Raw genomic sequence first — 9,161 nt, 5'->3', positions numbered from 1 at the left:
CAATTTATTATCAACTTCTTAAAAATTGGACAAAGCCAAAAGCTGACACAGTAATATCAACTGGGGATCTTGAAAACAATCACATGCATGTTTAGGTATCATAACAGTAAAGACATCTATCTTCTATGGTGAGATACCTCAATATCTAAACAAATGTCTTCCTGTGAATATGTATCAATGATGTGATCAAGCAGGACACTTGGCACAGTGCCAACCACTGCACTCAGTGTAAACATTTAGGTGGTCAAAACTGGTTTTATTTACAAAGATTTTCATGCACAACTGACTTTTTCTTCTAAAATTATATAAAATATATTTAACAAAAGGATGACTGCATATTTCTATGAACAACAATGAAAGAGGAGGCGGCATATTAAAAAGCTTAACTAAAACCAGCAAATCGTTGAACTGAGGTAAAGTTACAAAACAACCAATCCTTGTCACTGATTACAGGGCTAAAAAGCAGTTCAAATCTCCAAGCCAAGAACTGACACCCACAGAAGAGCCAATCATTATTCCTTGATATTTTGAAGTAGCCTTAATAAATGAGACTCAATAACCTGTTGAACTAAAACAGAGAAAAAATCAGGTTAATCAGTGTTCATTGTTTCTTCACATCTTTAGGGTTGTACTATTTTTTCCTGGCAGATGCCAGCTTGTCCTGTAAAATCATGTAATAAAATACAGACAGGAATAAATTCACTCTGGGAAGAGAGTTTGCATCCCTTCAGAAAATAAAGGCGTCATATAACGCAAAAGCAATACACCCAGTAAGGCACATGATGGTTTTTGGAGGTGATGATTTGTTCTCTGGTTTGAATAGGCAGATAGCATATGGAAAGAAATTTTTAAGCCTATAAATAGAAAGTAGTCAAAAATGTTTATTAGAAACTACTTCCATGCAATGTTTTGAGGTTTAACTCTTGAAGTAGTCTTACATCTAGATCTGTGAAGTTACTGCCCCCCCCATAAGCACAGGGCTCTGCTTGGAGAGGCTACACATGCAGTGCTGGGCTTATTTTTGGATTCAGTTCATTTATGTAATGGCAGACATTTCACAGCTTTCAAAATGAAGGCAGCATGAGGGAAAAACAATGAAGAGTCCCTCCTTTGCCTCTGTTTTCCAGAACCAAGTAAGGTAGCTTATTTCACTGATCCTGGCACTATTAGTGTCTGCCTCCAAGATAAACTAGAGCTAGTCTAACGGGGAAGAAGGTTTTGCAAACTACATCACATCGAGCCAATCAACAGAGCGCCAGGGTGAGGGTTCAGGAGGGCTGCAGGCCTCTTATCATTGTTCAGTGCAACACACACTCCTTTGTACAGGGTGGGGGAGCAGCTCAGCACCCTTTGTCTGGATGACGGCTCCATCAGCCCTACACACCATTATCTCTGCCCACAGATGCAGATCCAGGTCAGTGACATTTTCCTACTCGGTAGCTGGCTTTCTGAGACAGGGACAGAAGCTCCTATCCATTTTGGGCTGATGCATTTAGTTGTATTAAGGCTTTTAGGACAGGGATCTTACAGCTGCAAAACCTCTACTAGGCCATTATAGCACCTACATAAACAAGGAGCAGTAAAAGTCAAAGCATTTACATTTGCAATACTTACCGCTCCGGTAGCCCAAGGCTACAGCCAAATCCATGGAATTATAGCCAGCATCTGTTTCAATAGTTGGATCAGCACCACTTTCTGTGTAAAATAGAAAAAGAAACTCCTATTTCTGACAAGGAGAACTGCTAGTACATTGTTACTGATAATTCAGTTTGGACAGTCTGCTTACCAAGGAGAATTTTTACACATTTCACATGGTTCCCATGTACTGCATATAGTAGAGGTGTGCCTCCATTCTGCAAAAGCAGGGAAAGGTCTTAGACACGTAACGACTGAGCAGTCTTGCAACTGTAATTCCTTAACACACCAGTGTACTTCTATGTATCAGTAAGAGATTTCACAGGTTTCATAAAAACGAGGTTCTGTTTTGGTTCTTCACAACTTTGACCAACACAGCCTAGTGTTTAGACTGTAAGCTCTGCAAGGACTCAGCATTAGTCTCGTTCTCTTTTTACCAAGAAGTCAGAACTAGTAGGGCCAACTTCTCTTATCCTATGGAAGTTTTGAAACTGTCAGATACTTCAGAAGAAGTAGAACAATTTTTAAACCCAAGCCAGGGCTGTCCCCCTTTTCAAATTTCTGACCAAAGCACCCTCTGACATAAATTTAAGCTAGAGTCTTACCCAGTCATACTCATTGACATCAACTCCACAGTCAAGCAGCATTTTGACAATATCTGTGTATCCTTTACTGCAAGCCAGTGAGAGGGCACTTTCTCGCCCTTTCCCCAAAATCTGAGGATCTGCGCCCTGAAATAACAACAACATCATCAAATTAACCACACTTTTTTTAAATGTGAGGTTTTACACAGAATTTAACTTTGTAACTTTTAAGTGTACAGCAGCATTGACAATCTTAGGAAGCCAAACTGAACTAAAAATTAAATAAAGGAATGTAAAATGAAGTGTGTTTTTTTCCTTACATTCTGGAGGAGAAATTCCACTACTGCTATTTGCCCATGAGCTGCAGCCCACATCAGAGGGGTAAATCCTTCTTCATCCTTATGATTGATTACATTTTCTGTTTAAAGAAAAAAATGCAACTTAGTAAACCCTTTCACTAATGTGCTGCATGAGCTGGTGAAATACGTTGATGTGACCACGGTGAATGGACTGAGGTACCAGTGTATCCTACAAGTCATTGTCATCTTAACTTTAAAACCAAAATTCTACCCCAGTGGTGATGCAAATATCTTTGTCCAAGAAAGAAAAAAACATCCAACTGACCACAGTAAAATTTAAGATTTGGGTCTATTTATTCTTTAAGCTCTATAAATCAAGCTCTGTTTTTACTCAGAAATGTTACAAGTTGTCTGTAATCTGGGCTTTATCTTTGGAAAGAAAAGAAGGGCTGCTTGAAAAATAAAGAGGTATATTCTGTATTACACTGTAGAAAGTGTTTTTTTTTCAAACCACACAATCTTGTAAAGAAGTAGCTTTTCTCCATTCCCCCCAAAGTTCATGTAATCTATAGGGTGTTTTGTGGAAACAACTAAGGGGTACTTCTAGTGCAGCTGGAAGAAGGAAAAAGAACATTTTTAACAATTGGCTGACTGAAATAGTTGAGTTTGAATTTTTTTTCTTTGTAATATCTAAGTACTTAAAAACCCCCATGCTTATCATAGCACCATAATATGCATTTTTAACTGTTACTGACATTCAGAATTGATTTGCTTTCTATATACATGGCTCATTACAAAGTACGTAGACTCAGCGACTAACTACCTGCTTTCCAGTAAACATTTTAACGAAGATGCACTGAAAGTATGGCTGATTACTAAAAATACAGTAAGAATATACTAGTAACAGTACTCAATTCAATACGTTATGCAGAGTTGAAACTTTGTGTATGTATTATGGACACACAAATGTCACAATGAAGACTATGACACAACTCAGAATGAGTAGCACTATTATATTGCAGGTGTGAGCCATGGCTTAAGTTATCAACATAAAGCTTTATATGTTGATTGATTAAATAGAACTGGAAAGTCACCATTAGTAGAAGTGTGTTTTAAATTACAAAGATAATTAAAAAAAAACAAATTCTGATAGAACAAACAGATTCTCCCTTCTCATTTCCATGTATTACCTGTGTGGCTGGGGAGCAGGGGGAGGAAGGGATTTACCTACAACTCCTATTAACACTAATGTTTAAATTAAAATCCAAATCATAGCAATGAGTAAATAAAAGACTGATGTGAAACAGTAGTCCACATCTGCAAAGAACAGATGCCTCAAATATCCTTCAATTTGTACCAGAACTGAGGACTTTTTTTAATACAGCTTTGGGGAAAAAGTCAAGAACAACAGGGTATAAATGCCCAAAGAAAAAAGGAAGGCATTTAACCTCCCTCTGTCTCACCTTGTTCAATACGCGTGGCCAGATATAACATTTCTCCCTGAGCAGCCAGCTGATGAACTGATAAAGCTGCAAAAGGGGAAGCAAAAATATGTGTCACACACACCGATTTGGAGCTGGGCATAACATGTCCATTGGCTTGGGCGGTACAGAACTTGGCTTTGAGAGTGTAGATAGGTTTCACCTTATACTCTGAACTGGAATCACTATCTTAAAAACTGAAAAGTTTCCAAAGAATTTCGTAGGTTTAGGTAATTTTTTAACCAATGTATAAATCATACCAGAAAGCAAAAATGCTTCCTACACTGACTCTTTACAAGACAACATGTTCTCTGCTGCTTGGTCAGCAGTCCAAGATCACATTAAGAACATTTACCAAATGAAAATAAGCATCTTTTGCTTGATTAACGCTGTGTAGTTTAAAAATGACATCTAAGAGATCACATGCCATCAGGAGACCTGTCATGCTGCTCAATAAAGCCCGTGGCATGACTCTCACTCGCTACAATGTGGAAGAGATCAAACATTACAAAACTATACACAACATGACATCTACAGGGTTGGGTTTTTTTAATTTTTAATAAAAAGTACGAAGCATTAAAAGCAGAATAATTCTGAAGATACTACGAAGAAAAAATCTCTGATCCCACAGTAAACTCTGCACAGGTGCACAGTTTTGATAACTAGAACTTGGAGCAGGTCTGAAAGGTGCTCAGGAGGGAATATGTAACACATTATCCACATTATATAATAACAAAATTAGCTAATGATTACATAATATGTAAATGTTCACTGTCCTTTTCATATTCACTACATGAAAATTTGATTTTTTTTTTTCAGAAAGACTGCCTATTTTGTTCAGAGGCGTATGTTGCAGCTCCAGATTAGTTTTTCCTGTGCAAGCAGCATTTTTTTTTTTTAAACATTGAACATACAGGAAATAATTTATAGATTAATTAAATTACAGAGAATTAATTTATAAAGAAAATGCTTGACAATTAAGAATAACAAAACGCCATAAATAGCACTGCCTTCTTGACTTTCAAGATCCATGATAATCATGACACTTGCAGTAGTCTATAGCACTTACCAATCATCTAATTTTAATAAATTTTACAAGATGCACAAGTTCTGAAAACAAGCATATGAAGCACATTAACTTAAAGCTTAGAAAGGAGCAGAAAAATCTTTTATATTTTTTAAATCAAGAATTGGATCCTTTCTGGAAAATATGCTTCAGTCATGAATTCAATACAGCAGGTGGATTACTATTTTATGGTTGGAACCATGTGACAATTAGACAAGACTATCTCAATGTTTTCTTCCTATATTAAAGGTCATTACAACACCAAAGAAAAAATCAGAAAAATCTGTCAAGCATCTAACATACAGTACACAAAGTAATTATTAACAGTAAGGCAGAAGGATACTTACAGTTTACAAGCAGAGGTGTTGTAGAGACTTCGTTTCCCCTGTGTTTGTTAGTTAGAGTAGTTGATTGTTTGATTGGTGAGAAATGCTTAGTAGTTGATGGAGTATAAACATGTCGTACTTGGATACCAGGGGAAGGAGAAGTGTGGATGTTGCATTCAGCTACATTGAACAGAGGAAACAGACAGGATTTTAGTACTAGTAAGAGCATTAAAAGAAAGCCACAGATTCCAAGTCAAACAAGAAAGCACCAGTATCACAAGATCTTTAGAAGCCATGTTAATTAACTAAGCTTTGTGACATGTGCTTTTCCCACTGCGTATTGTGAGAGTTGAGTAAAGGGCTGTGTTCACTTCTGGCATAAAACAATGCTGCTACCCCGCAGGTTCCATACAGTGTAATGTCACCCAGAGACAAGTTGGTGTCTAAATGAAGTAAACCTTTGTCTAGATTTTCAACATGCCTGGCATGGATTTATCAGGTAGGATGGCTCCACTTAGCCTGTCATATCCTCACTCTCCAGTGTAATAACATGATGCAGCTCTGGTCAGCCATGTAGTCAGGTAACTGCTCAGCTCATCCCTTTGCCCACTCTCTAACCAGTCCACTGCATAACTGGAGTTGACCTTCACTAATATTCTTCACCAGGACTTTTTCCACTCCTGTCAGATAAAATTGTAACTGCATTATGAATGTCTTATGAATACTTATCCAGCAGGAAGATATTCCACGCTACCTTACATAAAATGCAACAGCAGGTCACCACTTAGAATTCAAGAAGTCATTTGGTGCTGCTGCGTTCATTTCTACTAACTTTCCTAGCTTTCTATTAGAATCTAACAGGGTTTTATTACAAAATAAGCATGTTATCTTGGCTTCTACTTCTCAGAAGTAGGTTTTGAGAAGTAGCTGAGAAGCCAAATAATTTTTAAGCAGCTAACTGATTAAATACTGCAAAAATGTATTGAAGGATTAAACTCCATTACTGGCTAAACTTATCTGACACCAGTGTGCACTAATAATTAATGACTGGAAGCTAATTAACATACACACTGAATTGACACCATAGAGAACTTCATGATCATAAACCCAAGTGCAAATCTGGGGAGAGAACCAATTAAAAGTAGAGGGCAACAAGATCAAAATGAAATTACATTTTGTTTGCCAATCAAACAGCTGACATCATCAAATTAAGAGACCTACCAGGGATTTTTGACCTGCGGTCCCTGGATCCGCAGGACTACTTCTAAGGGGTTCACAAATGTTACCTAAGAAAAACAACCCTATCACTGATGGGTTCAGGTCTGCAGCTCCACTAGTAAGCACTTAGGGCCTGCAAATCAAAAAAGTTTTAAAATTACAATGGCTGAACTGCAGCCAAACAATACAAATCGGAGAAATCATCAAAATCCACCACAGATCTGTGTTTGTATTTGTTATAGGAAATGGGTCAAATTCAACCTCATGAAAAGATACATTACTAACAGTCTGAAATATTACAGTAAGCACTGGAAAACTGTTAAAGGGAAATAGATAGAAGTCCTAATTCTGTTGTCCATCAACATGCTCAGCCATGAAAAAGCACGGATCAATTCTCGTGAAACTGCCCAGCAATGCCTGGAGATTAGCTGCAGGGATCCAAAACTGCAGCAACATTTGCTTTCAAGTAGTGTGAAGCTGAATTGGTGAGCCAATCGCTACAACTACAGGCTTTGCACAACCATATTGATAAAACAAAGTAAACTGCATGAGCGATGTTACTTTGTCACCATACTAGCGAAAAGATAAAAGGTGCTGCAGAAAGCTACTGAAGTTTAAAAAGATCATATAGTGCTTTCAGTAGTGTTCCATAAAGACACATACATTCAACAATATGTGGCATGTTGTAGGACATGCTACACAAAAGAAGTAAGCTTGTTTTCATGATCAGCATCAGCTCTTATTAAGTTACACTAGAGACTTTTTGTGCCACTACTTTTCCCATTTAAAAAAGAATTAAAAATGTGATTTAAAAAATAATCTTGGGGGAAATTAATTTTACATTAACAATCCATTAAACATAATAAAAATGTTAAGGCAACAAATCTTAGAAAACTATTAATGATTAACACAAATATACGGCAGAGACTTTTTTAAAAAAAAAAAAAGTAACAGCTTAACAGGATGACATAGTGCACATATAACAATTTGTACCATAAAATTCAACCTTTAAATAAGACAGATGCCACTTCAAGGTCAGAGTTAACTTGGTCTTGAATATTTTTACTGTCCTCCTCATTCAAAGATTTCACAAATCGTGAGCAGACATTCATATCAAATCTGTTGGGCAAAATGAATTTCATTCCCATGGCGACACTCTGAGCTGGGCCTTCCTCTGTGCTAGAGTCAAGCTGATGCTCCACTTTGATATCTGGCATGGGCGGAAGGCTGTAGCTAGCAGGACATTCTTCTACAATTAACTGGGCCCCAGCATCTAAGTTTGTTGAAGATGCCATGGCCTCAGTCATGTAAAAGTTTTATGCAAAATGCTTCTTCATAGTTTCTAGCAAAGAGCAGTTCCGGGCAACCAAGTTGTATCTAAAGCGATCCAGATGTTTGAACAACCTGCAACTGAACACATGTAACGTAGGTTATCAACATTCTGGTGAAGTAATGCATAAAAATACACCAAACTTGGCTTCATTTAAGCTTACAGCATTTGGTTTTTATAGTCAAAAGCTTGGTGAAATATCAGTTTTACTGCTGTTACAAGCTATTGACCAAATCTTCCATTTAAATTTTGTCACATGGATATTTAAGCCAAATTCCATAATAAAGCCACTAGGAGTTTCATTCTAAGTGACATTTCAGAGTATTAGTCTGGTTGCAATAAAAAACCCACCACAACCAACGACGTTTATACCAAGACAGGAACAAGCTATAAGCAGATGACTTTATTGCCTAGAAACATTAGTCTTGAAGGAAAAGTTAAAGTGACTCTATGTCCCCTTATGACTCTAAGTCTTTTCATAACCTGAGTGAAATAAATGGCCTCTACCACCCGCGTAGGAAAACAATAAATCGCCCTTTAGACCGACGACAGCAAAACATCCCAGAATACCCGGGGCTTTTTGACAGCACCACAGGAGGCTTAACGTCAGGCCGGACTCCGCGGCAGGCAGAGCGGCCTGGCAGCCCCGGGCACTCCTGGAGCCCTCCCGCCGCACCGCCAGGCCGACGGCTCCGGGACGCAAAGCCCAAAGGGGAGCAGCTGCTGCTGCGGCGACGCCCTCCATAGACGCTGCGGAGCGTCCGCCGCCCGGGAACCCCTGCAGCAGAGCGGGCCCGCGGCTCCGCTCCCAGCAGCCCCGCCTCACCTCGGCGCCGCCGTTCTAGCCGCTGAGGGGGCGGAGGAAGTGACGCCCTGCAGCCCCGCCCGCGGTAGGGCGGAAGTGACGCTCGATCGCCGCGGTGGTGATTGGCTGGGGAGCGTCGCTTCCTGATGATGCGCTGCGCACACGTGCGCGTTGGCTCTCCTCGAGGCAGGCGTGGGGCTCGCCATAGCGGCCGCGGCCGTGGGGCGCAGCGCAGTGTGGCCGTCGCCCCCTGAGGCGCCGCGGATCGGTTCGGCCCTCTTGGAGCTGCTCGCGGAAAGCCACCCGCCTGGCCAGGTCCGCAGGCGGGAGCGCGACTCGGCGGCCGCCGCCGCCGGTCCGTGAGGAGGCGCCGCGCGGGCCTTCGCCTCGCCCCACGGCCCCTGCTCCTGGTCAGCC

General features: G+C 40.0%; 1 protein-coding gene across 1 annotated transcript; it reads right to left on the bottom strand.

The window, feature by feature from the left end:
• Window positions 1-8,015, bottom strand: ANKRA2 (ankyrin repeat family A member 2). Its single transcript, XM_009816417.2, has 8 exons — window positions 7,616-8,015; window positions 5,413-5,571; window positions 3,982-4,047; window positions 2,540-2,637; window positions 2,241-2,366; window positions 1,787-1,853; window positions 1,615-1,695; window positions 1-568 (listed from the first exon to the last, which is right to left on the bottom strand). Exons 1-8 carry the CDS (start codon window positions 7,914-7,916, stop codon window positions 513-515), a joined length of 954 nt encoding a protein of 317 aa, XP_009814719.1. The 5' UTR covers window positions 7,917-8,015; the 3' UTR covers window positions 1-512.
• Between the last annotated feature and the right edge of the window lie 1,146 nt (window positions 8,016-9,161).

The sequence above is a fragment of the Gavia stellata genome, chromosome Z, assembly GCF_030936135.1.
Source record: "Gavia stellata isolate bGavSte3 chromosome Z, bGavSte3.hap2, whole genome shotgun sequence".
NCBI classification, from domain to species: domain Eukaryota; kingdom Metazoa; phylum Chordata; class Aves; order Gaviiformes; family Gaviidae; genus Gavia; species Gavia stellata.
Note: the sequence above shows the minus strand (reverse complement) of the source record. Positions and strands in the feature narration are given on the sequence as shown.